Source organism: Megalobrama amblycephala, linkage group LG20 (genome assembly GCF_018812025.1).
Source record: "Megalobrama amblycephala isolate DHTTF-2021 linkage group LG20, ASM1881202v1, whole genome shotgun sequence".
Lineage (NCBI taxonomy): Eukaryota > Metazoa > Chordata > Actinopteri > Cypriniformes > Xenocyprididae > Megalobrama > Megalobrama amblycephala.
Window position 1 is genome coordinate 8,487,608 of NC_063063.1, and position 19,977 is coordinate 8,507,584.

The window sequence follows — 19,977 nt, forward strand, 5'->3', positions numbered from 1 at the left end:
TTGGGCTGCTCGCGCTGTTCTCCATTAACCTGTTTTTTTTTTTTTTTTTTTTTAGTCAAGAAAAGTAAATGGGAAATTACTGATTTGACGCACTCGCCTAATTTGCATACGAAGTAATTAACAAATGGAGCGATTATGAAAATAATCAATAAAATACATATTCCACTAGGCTATATTACTATATTATAGCCTAATATTTTTGTCGTCTCCATCTTATTATTAAGGGTTATTACAGGGCATTTGAAGTTATTGCTCCAAAATACATATAGGCTATTTATCTTGGATCAAAAATACAATGTTTATATTAAGTATTATTAGCTAATATTTGAAAATTAAGTTAATTTTTATTAAAATAGTTCATTTGGTAAACATTTTTGCATAGCTGAAGTAACTTTTAAACATTTTCCGAATTCGTTTGCAGTTCTACACAGAATATTGTACTACTTGTAAACATTTGTCACATTACAAGATTGTTTAAAATTGAGTAGTTATGTAACTGTAGATGGCAAAGTTATAACACGTCAGATAAATTTCCCTTATCTGTAAATGTAATCTTAAAAACTTGATGTTGAATAATTTTTTATTTTTATTTTAATTAGCTACACACTACTAAATTCTTAGTTATAATTACACACTATTATGTCTGTGGTCCATTGCCTTTGAACAGACTATGAAAAGGGATCAAAAGTAATCTTAATTCTTTCTCATCTAAAGTAAAAGATTGCATTATAGTAGAAAATAGACAAAGCATATAACTGATTGATATACAGTTAAAGGTGTAGTGTGTCAATTTTAGAGGTGAGGTTGCGAACTTCAACTAAGAGCGCACACCCTTCTCACTCCTCCCTTTCGGGGAAGCTATGGTGGCCGTCTGGCCGACATGTCATCGTCTGAGAGCAGAGAGTAGCTTGTGTGAAGCAATGAGGTTTCTTCTTACTTCTAGCAAAGAACGGTCTCTGCTTCTAATATACCAGACGACTACTACTACTACTACTTCGTGTCGTGCATATTCAACGTAGCGACGATGCATGCTGCCTCTAAAAACACGAACGATTTAGAGGAAGAACAACATTGTGACTAAACGTGCTCTGTAGAGTGTTTGTCCATTTAGGGCTGCTGTAGAAACATGCCGGGACCCGCGGTGTATGTAGAAAGAAATGGCTCATTCTAAGGTAATAAAAACATAACGGTTCATTATGTAAGGTCTTTATGCACCACTGAAAACATAGTTATGTATATTATATTGCATTTCTGTCAATAGATACTCACAAATTTTACACATTGCACCTTTAAAATAGCAAGACTATTTGCTATGACATTAGTTGCATTGGGTGCACATTGGCCAGGCATTTTGTAGTCATGGATTCTTTTTTGTTTCACATCAACTATTTACAATAACATGCAGAATCATGCATTTTATGTAAGTTTATGAGGCACATAATATATTAACAGGTGTTCCAGAAAGATAGAACCACAGCTTAGAGCTAGCTTTGATCTGGATGTGTATGCATGGCAGATACTGAATGTGTAAACTATTGTTAATGCAAGCATATGGTTGAACCTGGAACCTGAACTTTCATTGAACCCATTTGCTTTTTTCACTTTAAATCAAACACAAATGCACACATTTTCCCAGACTAATTTTTTTATGATATTCAGATTCCAGAGAAAGAATTAGTTTGCATTACAAAATTTCATTCAATACCATAAAACCATTGCTTTTTAAAAACAGACATTTAAACATCATGTGTGTCATTTTTATATAACCTTAGAAAAAGCATGTAGCATCAAGTGATTTGTGGTTTTTTTTGTTTTTTTGACATTTACATATGCATATGCATGAGCACAAAGGTAGGACAGGTCAAGCTACCAGTCAGTGATAAGGTGTGCTGTGGAACTGGCGAGCAGACTGACGCATGATCTAGAAGAAGAGTTCAACAGTAAATATTATGCAAGGAACAATGAATGCACACTCAGAGGGTGTAAGAAGCGCCTGTGATGGTGTGAAAGTCTCCGTGGGATTAAAAGTAGCTCTGCAGTGATTCACCGAGGACATTCTCCATTTCATGAATGACCTTCTGCACCTGGTGCTCAACTTCCTCACATTCATCTGAAAAACAAGAGGAGGAATAACTCAGTTGTGAATTCTGGAATATTCCTGAACATTTAAGAAACATTGTGAAAATGACAAACTTAAGTGTCCTTAAAACACAGCTCAAAGCAGTAACAAAGATAAAACTGTGTACTTTTGTTACAAAATCTCGTGTGCCAATTTGATTAAATAGTGACGTGATATTCTTACCCTCCATGAGCTCAGCCAGGAATGGGATGGTCTCTGGCAGAAGAACCATGTAGTTCTCCTTCAGCTTGCTTGCCAACTCCAGCAACATGACAAGTGCAGAGAAACGCACCTGAACAGAAATGCAAACATGCACATTTATTTTCACTTCTGCATTTAAAAAGAACTTCGTGAAATATGAGTCAGTCCACATAATAAAGCAGGGCCTGAAGTTCAGAGATTAAGGGGTATTCATTTAAAAGTTGGCATGAATCAGAGTAAAACGGCTTCTCGAACAAGAAAAATGTAGGGCAGGACTTTTATTTTGTCCATAGAGAAATGACTGGATCATTTGCTGTGATCTCATGTGAGTGATAGGATGCAAAGAATCTGGAGCGATTCTGATATTTTCAGATGTATCGTGTTTCTCTCTCGAATCGATTCTGAGCTTAGTTTTTTTAAAAGCAGATGGCACATTCAAAAAGGGTGAAGTGAATTACAAATCTTGCGTCATAAAAGCATTCTGAGCCGAGGTGCACGTATATTTAAAGGTGCCCTTCATTCCAAAATTGAATTTACCTTGGCATAGTTAAATAACAAGAGTTCAGTACATGGAAAAGACATACAGTGAGTCTCAAAACCCCATTGTTTTCTCCTTCTTATATAAATCTCATTTGTTTAAACGACCTCCGAAGAACAGGCGAATCTCAACATAACACCGACTGTTACGTAACAGTCGGGGTGTACGCCCCAATATTTGCATAATGCCAGCCCATGATGTTCCCAACATTATAAAAGGCATTAGACAAGGGCAGCCAGTTAACGTCTGGATCTGCACACAGCCGAATCATCAGACTAGGTAAGCAAGAACAACAGCGAAAAATGGCAGATGGAGCAATAATAACTGACATAATCCATGATAGCATGATATTTTTACTGATATTTGTAAATTGTCTTTCTAAAAGTTTCGTTAGCATATTGCTAATGTACTGTTAAATGAGGTTAAAGTTACCATCGTTTCTTACTGTATTCACGGAGGACAGTCTCAAATTCAAATAAAACTTTAACATCCAACAGAACAAAACTTTAACATCCAAATAAATACTTTACTCACATAATTCGAAGCATGCATACAGCATGCATGACGAACATCTTGTAAAGATCCATTTGAGGGTTATATTAGCTGTGTGAACTTTGTAAATGCGCTGTAATATAGTCGACAGCTGGTGTGGCAGGGAGCACGCGATTTAAGGGGGCGGCGCCAAAATGCCCCAAAATAGGCAGTTAAAAAAATTAATTAAAAAAAATCTATGGGGTATTTTGAGCTGAAACTTCACAGACACATTCAGGAGACACCTTAGACTTATATTACATCTTGTGAAAGAACGTTCTTGGGCACCTTTAACCACTTACAAGACTCAACCGAATGCACGAGCGCTCTCCAGCAGTCTTTTTCATGAGCGTTTGAGTGTGCGGTTAAAAACTAGCCTAGAGTGCCATCTGCTGTTAAAAATAAGCTCAGAATTGATTCTGAAAATTGATTGAGAAATATCAGGATCAATCCAGATTCATTGTATCGATCGAGAATAGATCCATTGTCCCAGCCCTAAAAGAAATATTACTAAATATAAAAAAAGAAAATGAACACAATGCTGCGTTTCACTCTGAAATTCGCAAATCTCGATTTTTACTCTAATTTGCCACTTACAGAATGTTAATTTTGGAAACCTCTGATTTCAAAATCAAAATTTGATCAAATTGTAATTCCTTTATCAGTAGCTACATTTACATGAATACATGTATATTAAAATAAACGCTAAATAAAGTGATCGGGTTGATGTGCGCATTTGTCACAAGCTTCAAATCGGATTTGATATTTTGACGTGCTCACTGCACAAATATACAGAGTTTCCGCTGTTGGCGCATCATCAAAATTTGCTTTTTTTTCTTTGTTTAAAACAACAACAACAACAACAACAACAACAACAGTCTTAATTATAGATTTCGTAAACTGGTACCACACACACACATTGGCACATTACTTGAGGTCTGTATTTTATGTTTACCATACTCGAGCATCTACATACCTTGGGTGAACTGTGACGCATCTTAAGCAGAATCTGATAATTGAGAACTTTCCACTGAGAGTCATCTCCCATGGCAATAGCAAACTGGCCGATACAAGGCACCAAATGTTTGGTAATGTGGGTCTTGTAGATCTCATCTCCTCCTAGCACGTTCTCCAACTTCAGACACGCATATAAAAAAAAAAAAAAAAAAATCAGACACCACAATGACAGGAAATACCTTTATACCAATAACAAATTTTGATCTAACAAAGTAAAAAGTAATAAAATCTTTCTTTTTTTTTTTTTTTTTTTTTTAAGTTTCCAAACATTTTTTCCAAGTTAAAAGTATTTTAACAAATATCTATATGTATTTTTGAATCATGAAAAATGTTAACTTTTCTTGGGGTTATTCCATTTGCCAACCTGAACCTGTCCTATCACAAAACAAAACAAAACAAAACAAAACAAAACAAAACAAAAAAAAACAAAACAAAACATCTACAGGCATCCTCTCCATGATATAATTTTCAATTTTATGGTTTTCTTGCTACAGGACAACAAAATGGGTTCCTGCATGTTGGTTACACCAGTGTTTACAACCCCGTTCCTTGAGACACAGCAACAGTACATATTTTAGTTGTTTCCCTGACCCTTGTCAAGTCTTGGCATCTCTGCCAATGAGCTAAATCAAGCATGTTTGATTGGGAATACATCCAAAATGTGTACTTTTTGGTGTACCTCCAGGAACAGGGTTGAGAAACACTTGGTCACACCACCCTGACCTCTATTTGTTACTGTAAAAAAAAAAAAAAAAAAAAAAAAAAAAAAAAAAAACTACTACCTTACTACTTTTTTAAGAAAAACAAACCCAATTTTCAAGATTTGTTTTTCAAGAATTCCAGCCTTTTAATGATCTCAGGAAAGTTACACCATCTAGATGCTCCAGAAATATTGAATTGAATTTTAATTCAGAAGCTGAAAACAGGTCCATCATTGATGAGATGTATTCAAGTCACTGTCCATATGAAAATTGTATGTATTTTTGAATCAATTTTGAAATGCCAACAGATTATCCAATAACGTTGTTTAATTCATAACTTATTGCAATGGAATAACACAGGAATGGGGAATAGATTGTGGTTCTTGACACAATCGATTTATGTGCTATACTGACCTGATCCACCAGGGGGCCCAGCAGAGCATCTGCCCTTTCCTTACTGAGGAAGCGCTGAGTGTCATAGAGGAAGATCTTGTGAAGGCAATTCAACACATACTGCAGCAGCAGGATGCTCTTTGTCACATTATCTTCATCATCTGAATCATCATTATTATCTGAATCAAAGAAGGGTTTGTCTATGGACAGAAGGGGTGAAAGTCAAAGTAAATTACATCATTTTAAAATAAAGAAAGATTAATAATTGTTAATTGCTGTAGTATTATATACATAAAATCCAAAACATTTGACTCCAAATCTCTTCTTAGCATGATCTGGTCATGTCAAAAAATGTTGGCATGGTTTAATGGTGATCCATTGCAGGTTTATTCGGAACTCCATACAAACATTGATATGTGCAGACTACCTGTGTGGGAAATGTTGAGCTGCTGCAGCAGATCAGAAAAGGGTTTGACCAGCTGCCCAGCAAACAATACAAACAGTCCTTTGAGTTTGTCTGCGATACGATCTGCCAGTCTGTAGAACGTCAACAGCCGGTCTTTAGAAGAACCATCGATCTTTGACCAGTCAAACAACTGTAGAACAGTAAAAAGGAGATTCAATCAGCATGCATTTACACTTCTAATGTTCTTAATAGACAATTTATATCCAAAGTAACTTACAAGTACATACTGAGCTTTTGGCAATTACTACAAAAGGTGTCAAAAACTCATAAATCAGCCAATTTATTTGGATGAAATGCTGGGTATTGACAGATTTCACAAATTGATACAATTCTGAGCTCTTGATTCTTGATTCAAGCTCTTGATTCAAGAATCACGCATCGCGCTCTGACAACGGCAGTGATGTCTGGTGCTCATTGAAGTATAAGCGCGAGACATCACTGTCGTTGTCAGAGCGCGATCAGACCTCACCAAGCGATTGCTAAACGCAGTTGGACATAGTGGTGTATTAGAGGTAAAAAATTGATATAAATACTGTTCCGGTTTCTCGCACAAACCGATCGTTTCGTGTCTTAAGACATCAATGTGTCGTCACGAGCCGCAGGGTTTAATTTGGATTTGTCTATGCGTGTTTATTGACTCTTATAAATTGTGTGACCATTCACTCCCATTATTTGACTGACAGACATCAACGGTTGGAGTTAAAAATCATCATTTGTGTTCTACTGAAGAAACAAAGTCACCTACATCTTGGATGCCCTGGGGGTAAGCAGATAAACATCAAATTTTCATTTTTGGGTGAACTATCCCTTTAACGGTGTTCAACGGACCCAATACTGTTACACTGAACATGGGTTCACTTTCTCAGCTATTTAACGATTCAAAACTGACTGTGTTTATCTGTATACTCGCCAAGATTGCCTGTGCCGCTGGTTTTGACATACTTTTGTATGTATTTGACAGTTTAAGCGCATTATGCTACTCGTTTTGGTACTTGTGAGTCTGTTTGGCTTCTGTCTCTGAGACCGAGTGTGGCTTGTTCGCTTCACTAATATAGATCAGTGGTGCGCGCGCTTTCAGTGTGAGCGTGAAACCATGACTAAAATTTATGCGCAATACAAGCACTACTTAACCGGAGCGAATGAGACGAGTGAGAGAGAGGAGCAGTGTTGCCAAATTGGAAATGTACAATTATCGTACCAGAAGCTCAAAATTATCGTATTTGGAAGAAAATTATCGTACACGACTTTTTAGTATAGGTAAATGAACTAAATTAATAACTAATGATTTTTACAACGGAAAGAATCAATACTGAACTAACTTAAGCTGGACAATCACACTATTTTTGCTGCTGTACTAGGGCTGCACGATTAATCGCATGCTTTTGTCATGCGTGTCTCGTCAGTAAAGCCGGTTCTGTGATTAGCGGTAAATGTCCATCACCTGCTTTCAAATGGAGCGGCACTTAATATACAGAGCCGTAGTTCGCGGACAAGCTACGCAATATCGTGTTCATAATCGCAGATGAATCGCTTTCGATTACGAACGCGATATTGCGTAGCTTGTCCGCGAACTATGGCTCTGTATATTAAGTGCCACTCCATTTGAAAGCAGGTGATGGACATTTACCGCTAATCACAGAACCGGCTTTACTGATGAGACACGCATGACAATCTCGTGCAATTAATCGTGCAGCCCTATGCTGTACAGCCAAAATTATGTTCCCTCTATCTCTGTAAAGCTATACTTTGACACTGCATTGTAAAAAGAGCTGTATAAATAAATAAAGGTGACATGAGAGTCAAACGTACAGAATACAGCTATTTATCTATAGACCAACAACTTTTTGACATGAATTGTAAATTACCACAATACATAATTATTACGCGTGCCTTAGTGGGAAACAACTGACCTAAGCGCCGCGACAGAAACGTTAACTTGGCCTGCGTTTCAATGTGCATACTATCCATCCTAAATAGTAGGCTATGTGACATTAGTTATTTTCAATACTATTTCGGGCGGATAGGGTGGACAGTATCCACATCGGGATAAAGGGTTGAGCTCGTGAGAGAGATTCATTCTCCACAATGATTGGCCGAGAAGACGTAACATGAGATGAGATGAGATGAGATGAGATGGAAGACGTGCCTAACAAAGTTCACGTTAGGATCCACACAGCTAGATCAATGAGCCGATTACAACGACCATCATTTGAAGTGTCACAAAATACTGAAATTATCGTACATTATGGGATTTTTTTCATTATTGATCGTACATCGTACAGAGGTCAAAATTATCGTACAAATACGATAATTATCGTACGTCTGGCAACACTGGAGAGGAGGCGCCCGCGCGGGTATGTGTCACTTCACCGTGACAGAGAAGAGAGCGGGATCGCGCAGCTGACGTTATTGCCTGTGCCGCTGGTAACAAAACGGATAGGCAAGAAGTGAGACTGATTCGGCCGATCACCGATCTGGGCCGATCATGAGGGAAATCGGCCGATTCCGATCCCTGGCCGATCAATCGGTGCATCTCTACTTAATGCACATCTATTTTGACATACAGTATCAGATTGTTTTGTCCCATCTGTTGCTATGGTTATATCACTGTCAATCATTGCAATTTTGGATTCAATCACGCATTTAAATACAGTTGTAAATCCAGAAACTTTGCAGTGTACTGAGGAGCATTAAAAAAAACTTTTATTCAAATTGTATATGGGTTATAAACAGAAAGCGAGCAAAAAGCACTCCCTTTATAATCACTGTAGCTGTCAATCACTTTGCAGCTAAGTTCAGCGCCTGCTCACGGAGATCTACACTCCTGCGAAAACCCCCTATAATCAAAAAAGCTGTCTACAGTGCACAATGAATCTCTTATTTACATCGAGTTTACACTTTGCTGGTAATAATGAAAGGATTCTGGAGTGTGCAGAACACTAAAGCGTGCGGTAAATGAAAAATCCGGTGTTTTAAGCATTGCTGAGATGATTCTGACTAACTTAAACGACTCTTATTGGCCATTGTGTTCACATGCTCAACTGATATGTCTGTGATTGGCTACAATGATCAATGCTTTAAAAACACATAAATAGAAACCTTTGATGTTCTTCACTGAGCGCTTACACAGATACACACGAGAGCATTTTAAAACAGCCGTTGATATCAGCAGTTACCAAATATACCCGGTACAACAGAAATGCTGGTATTGTCAAATTTTTTTAAATTTCAGTACCGACTTGGTACCGTAGTACTGGTACTTTTGACAACCCTACCTCAAACCAATCGTAATTTTTTGAGGTTAAGGAAAACAATCAACTAATGCTGTTAACAATGCAGGGAACCCTGTCAGTTGGTAGATTATAATAATATTAAAGTCCAAATTCAATTGCTTTTTATATTTAGAAATAATCAAAACTCATACAAAAAGAGTTGTACACAAAACATTTAAATTGCACATAAAAGTAAATTTTTATATAAACTTTTTAATGAAGTAATTATGATACGTTATATGTTAACATACGAAGTATGTTTCAAAAATATAATTAATATGTAATATGTTATATCTCCTGTCTAGTGTCAACTAACAAGCTAAGGACATTGAATGGGTTTCCAAATCCAAAATTATTCTCAAAGCAGTGGTTCAAAAGAGCCCATAACTAGTATTTTTAAGTCATATAAGTAGTATAAGTCTTGCTGTAGTTTGTAGCACTAAACAATAGATGCTTACCTTGAAGAAGAGAGGTCTGAAAGTGACTTCTGAAAGTTTCATAACCATCACTAGCAGACAGTCAATCACACTGCCCTCAATTTCACCAGTCTTCTGTAGATCTCCCTATTAAATACATTTATATTGGTAATTATGAGGAAATGCACTTATTGGGAAAAAAAATAACATACTGAAACGGGGATATGCAGTACCTGGCAATGCTGGGCACGGAAATCAAGAGCAGACAGGAAAAAGGAAGTGAGCTCTGATTGGTGGTTATTGAGTTGGTCCTTCTCCATGTGAGTGATATGTTCCTTCAAGATGGTCATCAGAGGACCAAGACGTTTCTGCAACAGGTAAAAGAAGGGAATCAGCTGAGAATGAAACACTAGGATTTGTTGCCATTTTTGCAATTTTGTGTCAGTAATTTCCAGCATTCTATGGAAAATTTGTAAAAAAAAAATAAAAAATTAATTATAATTAGGATACCACATTTACCATATTATGTATGGCAATAGTCATACGACAGAAAAAAGCAAAATGCAGAAAGCTTGTTTATTTTTTCTTTCCAAACAAATCAATTTTTTTAAAAGCTGTTATTTTATTTTAGTTATTAAAATAAGAACAAAGCAGTAATTTACAAAGCCAGTTTTAGGGCCTGTTTACACCTGGTCACTTCATGCATTTCTACTGATCGGATAGCTATCTGATTTGTTAAAACGGTTCCATTTACACTTGGCCACTTAAATGCGTATCCGTAAAACGAATATAAACTCAATCTTTAGTTCTCGTGCTGTATGCAAATTTAACAGAGTTCACATCAACGAAAGCAACAAATATGAGCTGCATTTTATTCATCGGCTAATTTGAAGATCAAAGACAGCAATAGGAGAGAGAGTGGCATCAGCGCTGGTAAGATTATTTAGTCTCAATACTTTTAATGGAGATGATTGTGTGTTAAGCGTCTGCAACTTTCATTTGTTTCATCAGTTTCAGTTGCGGCAGTTTGCGCATTGGCTTGCTGAAGAGATACTCAGCTACTCATCTGTGACGTTACGTGTTGCAGTAGCTCTGTCATATCTGACAGCTTATATACATGTATATTATAGGCATATAGCCTATAACACGCTCTCACATTTATTTAACATTTTGGGAGGCCCTTAGAAAGAAAGTTCATAAGAACTTTTTTCAGGTAGGTTTAAGCATTCAGGTACAAAATACTACAGAAATTGAATAATCAAATGTAAGACATTGCATGGTTTTTACTTATGAATCAAACATACTGATCCTTATTAAAGCTATTAAAGTTTTTTTTTTTTTCTCTTTTGTGCAATATAACGTGTTCATGTTTCGCGATGTAAACATTACTGACAGTATTTTGGCAGCATAATTTACTTATCTGTATACCTGCTGTTTCCACTGTCATAAAAACATGATGACTTCACTTGTTCTATGAAGTCCCATCCTTCAGAAATACGTAACGAGTTCTGATTGTGCCAGCGGTTCAACTGTGTTGTGATTCGACAGCTCTGAGCGCACCGTGCCCGGAAAAGTCACGCCTCTTACCATAACGTGGAGATGCACGCACTCAGTGTTATTGTAAACATGTCTTTAATTTTACCCTATCAATTTGAGTCGGAATCAGACCCGGTGATTGGACTGCGGGATGAAAATAACAGCGTTTCGACGACATGGCGACAAACACACTCTACAAACGCAACTCTTGTGTATTCCTGTGGGCGGAGGTTAGTCAAAAAACTGTTTTAGTGACGTCATTAAAGAAGGAAGTAGAGGGATGTAGTCCAAACTGGCCGTTCGATGTTGGCGACTTCTGTTAAATAAAATATCTCGCTTGGCATTGAACTTTGAGCTTTAAAATTTTACAGATTTTATTTATACTCTAACAACAACATTACACACTAACTAAAGTTTGAAACATGGGACCACGAAGAACGGGACCTTTAAATTTTATTCTCCCATTCATGCATGTTTCAAACACTTCAGTATTTCAGTAATACACCCAATCCTACCTGATGAACATCCACCATTTTGCAGTAGCATTTTGTGATTGTGGGAATGAGGACCCTGGGAGGCACCTTTGTGGCAAGAGTGGAGCTGAGAGAGGCAAGACGTACAGACAGCTGAGGGCAAGAAGTCAGTCGCTCAGCTAGCAGAGTTAAGCGGGCGACCTAGAACACCAGGAAAAAATGAGATGTTTCAAATAAGAACCTTATAAATACAATTTATTTGAATCACATAAGCTACTCTAAAGGTATGTCTTTGAAGTAAGAAAGTGATTCTGATACTGACCTGCGAGATGGTGTCATTCAGGTAAGGGCTGATAAAGTGTGTTAGCGTCTCTGATATGCGCTGCAGAGCTGTGACGGCACTCAGCAGGTAGATTTCATTGTTCAGCAGGTCCTTTCCTCTCATTAAGAGTGAACAATACTGCAGGCATCAGCCTGAACACACAACATATACAAGTCATGAAGATCATTCACTTCCAGTATGTTTTAAAAACAGTATCATTCTCACACCTAGTGATTTAAAGCTCAAAATATACTTCAGTTTTGAAGTGAATGCTTAGCGTATGCGTACAGCCAAACACACAGCCTTTCAAAGTAAATTTCTTTTGATAGCCTGCACCAATACTGAACGTTTCATTTTTGTCCAGTGTCAGCACTATTTCTCTCCAGAAGGTTATGACTGATAAAAAATGTCATTTTAAACTCTTTAAACTAGAATTGTGGGAATCTCTTAACCCCCTTCAAGCGTTCGTCTGTGCAGGAGTTTGCTGTTGTTATTTTTTGAGGAGTTGTTTGTTGTTGTGTCTCTTCAGTTTTACAACTGTGAAACAATAACCTCGGTCAGTGTTGCCACCTTGTGGACCAACTGATTAGTGTAAAAAGGTGCATGTGTGAGCTGAGAGTATAGTAGTGATGTTCGATTCTTGAACGAATCATTCTTTTGAGCCGGTTCACAAAATCAAACTAAATCTAACTTTAGTTCCAAGTTGATAATCCAAGATGCAGAAAAAAAATAATATAAAAGAATGAAAACCCTAACCAACAGTTAGAACCAGCCATTCAGTTCTTTTTGAATCAGACATGACCGAAAAGCTGACTTTCAACTCTGCCTGTAGGTTTGATTTATTCATTTCAAACCAGTTCTTTGGTTAATAAGCTGTCTGGACCACATGTCCTGAAAAGTGAAGCCATAACATTTTGATCACCCCCAGGTGGCTGGCTGCAGTATAGGTCATAAACCATGCCCTCTCCATGTAATCAAATGGGAAGTGAGCCAAACTAAAAACACTTCAAATAACTTTTTCCAAAAATGGTTTGTCATTTTAGGTAGTTCTTATCATGCAGACATACTGTATGTTTAAGTGTTTGTTTTTCAAATAAGCTTGGTTTTAGATATTTGATGCCATAAAAATGGGGTGTAACGTCATGGTTGACAGCTGTGCTTGTGATTGACTCAGGCTCCAAATCCAAATAATGTAATCGTCAGTGACCGTTTCTGGGATATTTTGGTTACATTTTTCTACAGTGGAAGGAAGTGGGAGACGTGTTGTCCATCTTTTTTGGTCTATGGTCTGGACATGCTTATTATCTCATTCGGTGCTATGGAAGGAGCATGCATTCTACTTTGGATGTGTGTCTTTAAACCTGGAACTAAAGTGTAATTCAGTTTGATTCTGTGAACTGGCTAAACCGGTTACCCACTTCAAAGATGGATGCTTTGATTAGGATTTTTGCAACCGATACCGACTACCGTTTTTTTTGTCATCATGAATGGCCGATGCCGATACCAATCCCGATCATTCAAGCTTTATATATATAAATTTTAAGTGATATGTAAGCTCTCTGTTGACTCTCACTGTTAACCCCTTATGGGGCGTTCACACCAGACAAGATTTGCGTGAATAAATGCGCTATTCGCACATAGTTGGACACTGGAACATTTTGAGTTTACTTGCTTCATTCGCGTGTGAAATTCACTTCACAACAGACACAAATTCGTGTCATGATAGGGGCTTCTGCCAGGCGGGTCCAGTCCTGTTTCTGCACACTTCCTCTGAATACACACATCAACTCGTCAGCGGGAAAGTAGTTGTAAAATACGGCGAATAAGCTCAATTTGCCAGCTTTAGCTAGCTTGTAGTCTCAATATGTATATGTATATATAGCTCAAATTGATTAAAGAGCGTTTTTCACAACTTACCAGATTACCTCCTCACTCACTTTCCTCTAAGCAAGATCCTTTTCATTCCTGTTTCTATAAAGGTATGAAGATGCATCATACAGCTCTGGGTATCCACATACAGCGAACAATGATTTTGTCCTCCATTGTTGTTTTGGATTTCTGCCTCCTCTCGCTACATCGTAATCACGTCACTACTAGAGAAAGCTCCTGATTGGTTAACGCGGCGTGAAAAATTCGCTAAAGTTCTGATTTTTCAACTCATGGGATTCACACAACTCACGCGTTACGCGCGCCAAATGACAGAAACGCTCAATTCGCGCTGCCTCATTCACGCGAATCGCATCGCAGGATGTGTATTCGCGTCTTTGCATTGACTTAACATGTAAATCACTCGCGCTTAATGCTTCATTCGCGTCTGGTGTGAACGCACCATTACACCCTGAAGGCATTTCAAATGATTTCACATGATTTCTTGTGGCATACTTAAAAGTAATGGCTTATAACTCTACAAAAAGATCCAGTTTCCAAAAATGATTGCAATGTGATTGGCTCCAGAAAGTCCTATAGCTTTAGCCAAGAAGCATGTCATGTCACTCAGTGATGATTTTCTCAAGAATTTTGCATCATGTTATGTTGTGTTTGGAATAGTTTGAGTCGAGGCAACTTGCTCTAAATGAACATGTGCGATTCACTATGGTTTACTAATGTTTCACAAAGTTACAAAGCTGAACGTGGTGCAAAAGCCCCATCTGTATACTGTTTACACATGCGTGTTGGTGGCAATTTGTCCCACTTTATATTAAGTGGCCTTAACTACATGTCTTACATCAAATTGTACGATCGTTCATTTGAATTGCAAGATCCGTCAGCTATTGAGGTGGATACGGGTAGTAGGGAAGCTTTGGTGTATGGGAGGTTTAGGGTAGGGGTAGGGTTAAGGGATGCCAAGTGTACAGATCTGCAGCCGATTGGTCGGAGCATTCCTAATGCTGAAGACGATATTTACATTATATGCACTGTATACATTTACTAACGCCCATAAAAAACAAAACAAAGGCCTTAGTGTGGGCTTAACAGTACCTGTGTAACTGTGGAATAGCAAGGGCTTTCAGTGTGCTGGTAACTTCCGCCACACACAGCAAAGCACTTCCCATGACGTTCTTCTCCTCATCTTTATTAGCAACCAGCTCCACCGCTTTGCTCAGCACTGGTATAAAAGCCTCCTCGTGGCCAGTGCCAAAATTTCGGCACAGAAGCTTAAGGCTGTAAAGGGCCGTCTGTCGATTGATAGCCAACTCTTCTTCTTCCTGTGCTGTGACATGTCCGTGACTCCGACCCACGATGTTCAGGAGGATGCCAATGAGCTCCAGAAGCACAGTAATCTGTCAGAAATATTATATGATTATGAAATAAGCAAATATTTAAGAGCATTTATTAATGTAGAATGGGCAGTCTGTTTATAAGTTATAAAATATGACATTTACTAAAGAGACTAAAATGCTTAATTGACGAAATTAACTAAAATGTTTGCCCAATGATAGTTTTTATTTTACCTGTTCCTCCAGCCAACGTGTCCGCTGCTGTAGTTTGTTATTAAGTAACTCCATGGCCTTCCTTCTAACTGATGCTAACTGATTACCCATAAGTCCTCTCATTACCATAATGAAGGTATCCATGGGCAGCAGGGCATTAACCTGAAAATTACATAATACAGCATGTTTTATGCATATGCATGCACAAATGAAAGTGTACACAAAAAACATCTGTTCAATGAAGTCACCAGTTCAAGAAAGCCGACTGTGATTCAGTTCAGAATAGAAAAGAATCGTGTTACTCCATTTCTGCAGTATCTAGTATGCATATTGTGCACAGTATGAAGACTAAATGCTTGTTGTTTGATCAGATTGTTAGGACATTGTGTTAAAATGTCATTCAAATTGATTCAATTTGTATAAATGCAGTGATTCCAACCTTGTCCAGGGTGTCATAGGACTTGCTGAGCAGAGCTCTCCAGAACTTAGCCGTGGGTTTATCAGAGTTATCCTCTACACATCGAGCAACTGCATGGATGTAGCGCAGAACCTCCTCCAGAAGACTAACAAGTTAACACAAACATTACAACCCACAAACACCACAACCAATCACCATCAAGTCAAGTACTGTAGTAAAGCGTCAACTCACTCGTGCTGAAGATTTTGTAAAGTGCCTTCTGTTAAGTCCTCACAGTCAGCCATCTATCAGACAAACAATTACACATTTAGGATGTTTTTTGTAAAATCCTGGGGGCATTTTAATTTCAACATTAATTCAACTGCTTCCAGCTCTAAACCCACCTTTCCAACGAATCTGTCAGAGGAAAGTAGCTGAGCCATGAAAGAGATGGAGAGGAACTTAAAATGGCGGAGGTCTTTGCCACTATGTGCTTCCACACTGAAAATTAGATCTGAGACTGTTTCTTGCTTCTTCACCACACCTCTTCCACGGGTTCTATTTTTCTCCGGAGCTGCACAGAGAAAATATCAAACAATCTTCTTCTCTGTCCTCTATTTTTTTTATGTTGATGTCATACATCTAATTCTTACAATTATGGCTTGATATCAACACATTTCAAGATTTGATTCGATTCCGATTCACAAGTTCTTGATTTGATTCCGATTCTCAATTTAATATTATTTAGATATAAATCAGCTACAGTGTATGTCCATTTTAAAAAACAAACAAACAAGGTAGGCGATTGTTAAATTCAATAGCTATATATATATATATATATATATATATATATATATATATATATATATATATATATATATATATATATATATATATATATATACACACACACATACATACAGTACAGTCCAAAAGTTTGGAACCACTAAGATTTTTAATGTTTTTAAAAGAAGTTTCATCTGCTCACCAAGGCTACATTTATTTAATTAAAAATACAGTAAAAAACAGTAATATTGTGAAATATTATTACAATTTAAAATAACTGTTTTCTATCTGAATATATTTCACAAAGTAATTTATTCCTGTGATGGCAAAGCTGAATTTTCAGCATCATTACTCCAGTCTTCAGTGTCACATGATCCTTCAGAAATCATTCTAATATGCTGATCTGCTGCTCAAGAAACATTTAATGTGTACAATTGTACAAAATATTTGTGTACAATATTTTTTTTCAGGATTATTTGATGAATAGAAAGTTCAAAAGAACAGTGTTTATCTGAAATCTAATCTTTTGTAACATTATAAATGTCTTTACTGCCACTTTTGATTGATTTAATGCATCCTTGCTGAATAAAAGTATTCATTTCTTTAATTTCTTTTCAAAAAAATAAAAATAAAAATTCTTACTGACCCCAAACTTTTGAACGGTAGTGTATAATGCTACAGAAGCTTTGTATTTCAGATAAATGCTGTTCTTTTGAACTTTCTATTCATCAAGGAATCCTGAAAAAAAAAGTACACAACTTTTTCAACATTGTAAATAATCATAAATGTTTATTGAGCAGCAAATCAGCATATTAGAATGATTTCTGAAGGATCATGTGACACTGAAGACTGGAGTAACGATGCTGAAAATTCAGCTTTGCATCACAGGAATAAATTACTTTGTCAAATATATTTAAATAGTACACAGTTATTTTAAATTGTAATAATATTTCACAATATTACTGTTTTTTACTGTTGTATACAAACATTTAAAGTGCGCAAAGTTCTACACCAGTTCTTTGTTGAAAAATAATCATTTAAACAGGGGCTGTCATTTTTTTGTCATTTAAAATATTTAGTAAACTAGTAAATCTTCTCTAGAATTTTTCTTCAAGTTAAGCTCTGGACACTGAATGGCTTTCCTGAAGTAAATGTAAAGTTATGCGACAGTTTATTGACATTACAGCCATTTTATTTAATTTTCTGTGGTTGAAATGCTGATTGAGCAATTACTTGAGATATGATACATTTCACTAAATTGCACTGTTTCTTTAACATACCTTCTGATGTTCATTCATGTGTATTTTGTGCTAACTAGCAATACATAGGAATACATACAAGATCAGTTCAGGTGTGCTCCGTGCTGCCAATTTCAAAGCTGCGACTGTTTCTTAGCAAAAGTAACAAAGCTTATTGTGATTATGGTAACTTTAACATTAGTTAATGTATTAACTAACATGAACTTTCCATGAGCAATACATTTGTTACTGTATTTATTAATCTTTGTTAACGTTAATAAAAATATAGCAGTTCATTGTTTGTTCATGTTAGTTCACAGCGCATTAACTACTAATGTTAACAAATACAACTCTTCATTTTAATAACGTATTAGTAAATGTTGAAATTAAATTAACAAAGATGAATAAATGCTGTAGAAGTGTAGTTCATTATTAGTTCATGTTAACTAATGAACCTTATTGTAAAGTGTTACCATGATAATTGTATGGCAAGCACACTACAAATAATGATTGGTAAAGTTTTGTTTATGCATCAACAGAAAAAAGCATACACTATCTTGGGAGTTCAGATTTAATATCGGTTCAGCAAAATGAAGACTTGTTAAACTAAAGAACATAAAACTGTCAATCCAGCCCTACTTAAAATACACAAATTCCACTTGATTCCTGGCAGAACTTGATTCTAAAAATTTTTTTTTTGGTAGGGGAAAAATTGTCAGTACATGACTAACTATAAACCATTGCTTCCGGCCAGCTGTTGTATGCGCACAAGATGGGCTGAGTTTATGCTTGAATGTAAGCATGTTGTGAAGTCCGCCCACTTTCATATTAAATGGACGCGCAGAGATGGATTATTTGTGCATATTTGTTTTCTTCTGAAGAAAACATTTGAGGCATTTATTGAAGTGGGCAGTTCTTACCTTCTTCTTTGTCCTGTGGTAAAGTCATGAGATACTTCAGGATTCTGATGAGAGAGGTCAACTGCTCCTTTACCTCAAACTCACAGCACACCGAGATCCAGAAGTCCTGATCTCTCTCTAAAACGGACTCCTGCACAACACATCACACAACTGTCTCTACCAACCCTTAACACAAATGGGTTTCCAGTGTACCAAAGCATTTTTTGGAGATAAATTGTTTATTCAGTGGTAAACCCCTCAAAAATGTCAATATAAAAAAAAAAATATATATATATAAAAAACATCCATGAAACCCTCTGTACCTTTTCGGTCCCAGTTGCACTGACAGATGTTTGTGTGACATGCTGCTTGAACATGAGCAGCATCAGGACCCAGAGAAATCGAGATGGACCCAGTGTGCCCAGCAGCTGGCTGAGGATGGGTAAGCGTCTGTGCTCGGGTACATGAGGAAGGGCATCAATAAAAACATGCATGATATGTGCTACCACAGTCTCCATATGACCCTCAGACTGGGCATTTCCACCCTCATGGGCCTGTGGAGAAACAAGAATCAAGAATAATGCTATTTGTAACAGTTAAAAGAAAGTACTTTTTCCTATTAAATAACGGAAAAGCTAGACTTTGACATTGCATGAAGAAAACCAGAGTGGGCCTTCCCTGTGTAAAACTCCCCACCTCTATAATAGGACGTTGTGTTTGATATCATTCACGTCCATAGTACAAACCAGTCTTCTCTGGGCGTTTTGTTGATAACGATAATTAAACGAAAATTAAATACTTTAAAAATGAAACTAAAACTGCCAATAGGTAGGGGTAAATTCACTGTCATAATCAATAACTCCTTTGTTCAACTCATTTGTTCAAATAGCTGATTTATTCAGTAACGAAGCAAGTGACTGTCTATATAAATAAGTCATTGAATCAATGACTCACCTGATTCATTCAAAAACATGGATACATTCAATAACTAAACTGCAGTGCTTTGCTCAAAGTTGTCCACTAACTATTTTGATTGGCAAAATGGAGAAAAAAAAAACAGACTGTACCTAAAATATAATTCACATAATTACTTCTTGTTTACAATAAAAACAATATCACATAGCAGTTGTGCTGATATTCTTAACTATGTCATGTTATAAATATAAAAAACAAGAACTTATAAATGGATATTTATTTTTGCCACCACATCTTGAATCAAGACGTTTTTGTTTGTTTTTTGA

The 19,977-nt window shown here is 36.7% G+C and overlaps 1 protein-coding gene across 1 annotated transcript in view; it reads right to left on the reverse strand.

The window, feature by feature from the left end:
- Positions 1-1,625: 1,625 nt before the first annotated feature.
- Positions 1,626-19,977, reverse strand: part of heatr1 (HEAT repeat containing 1) — a 48,778-nt gene continuing 30,426 nt past the window's right edge. The window contains 17 exon segments of the mRNA XM_048171589.1: positions 1,626-2,110; positions 2,303-2,411; positions 4,366-4,524; positions 5,522-5,700; positions 5,928-6,096; positions 9,697-9,801; positions 9,888-10,022; positions 11,706-11,864; positions 11,986-12,099; positions 12,101-12,137; positions 14,965-15,266; positions 15,438-15,578; positions 15,856-15,979; positions 16,066-16,118; positions 16,218-16,387; positions 18,758-18,887; positions 19,060-19,290. Coding sequence (XP_048027546.1) covers positions 2,022-2,110; positions 2,303-2,411; positions 4,366-4,524; positions 5,522-5,700; positions 5,928-6,096; positions 9,697-9,801; positions 9,888-10,022; positions 11,706-11,864; positions 11,986-12,099; positions 12,101-12,137; positions 14,965-15,266; positions 15,438-15,578; positions 15,856-15,979; positions 16,066-16,118; positions 16,218-16,387; positions 18,758-18,887; positions 19,060-19,290 — 2,406 coding nt within the window. The 3' untranslated portion in view covers positions 1,626-2,021.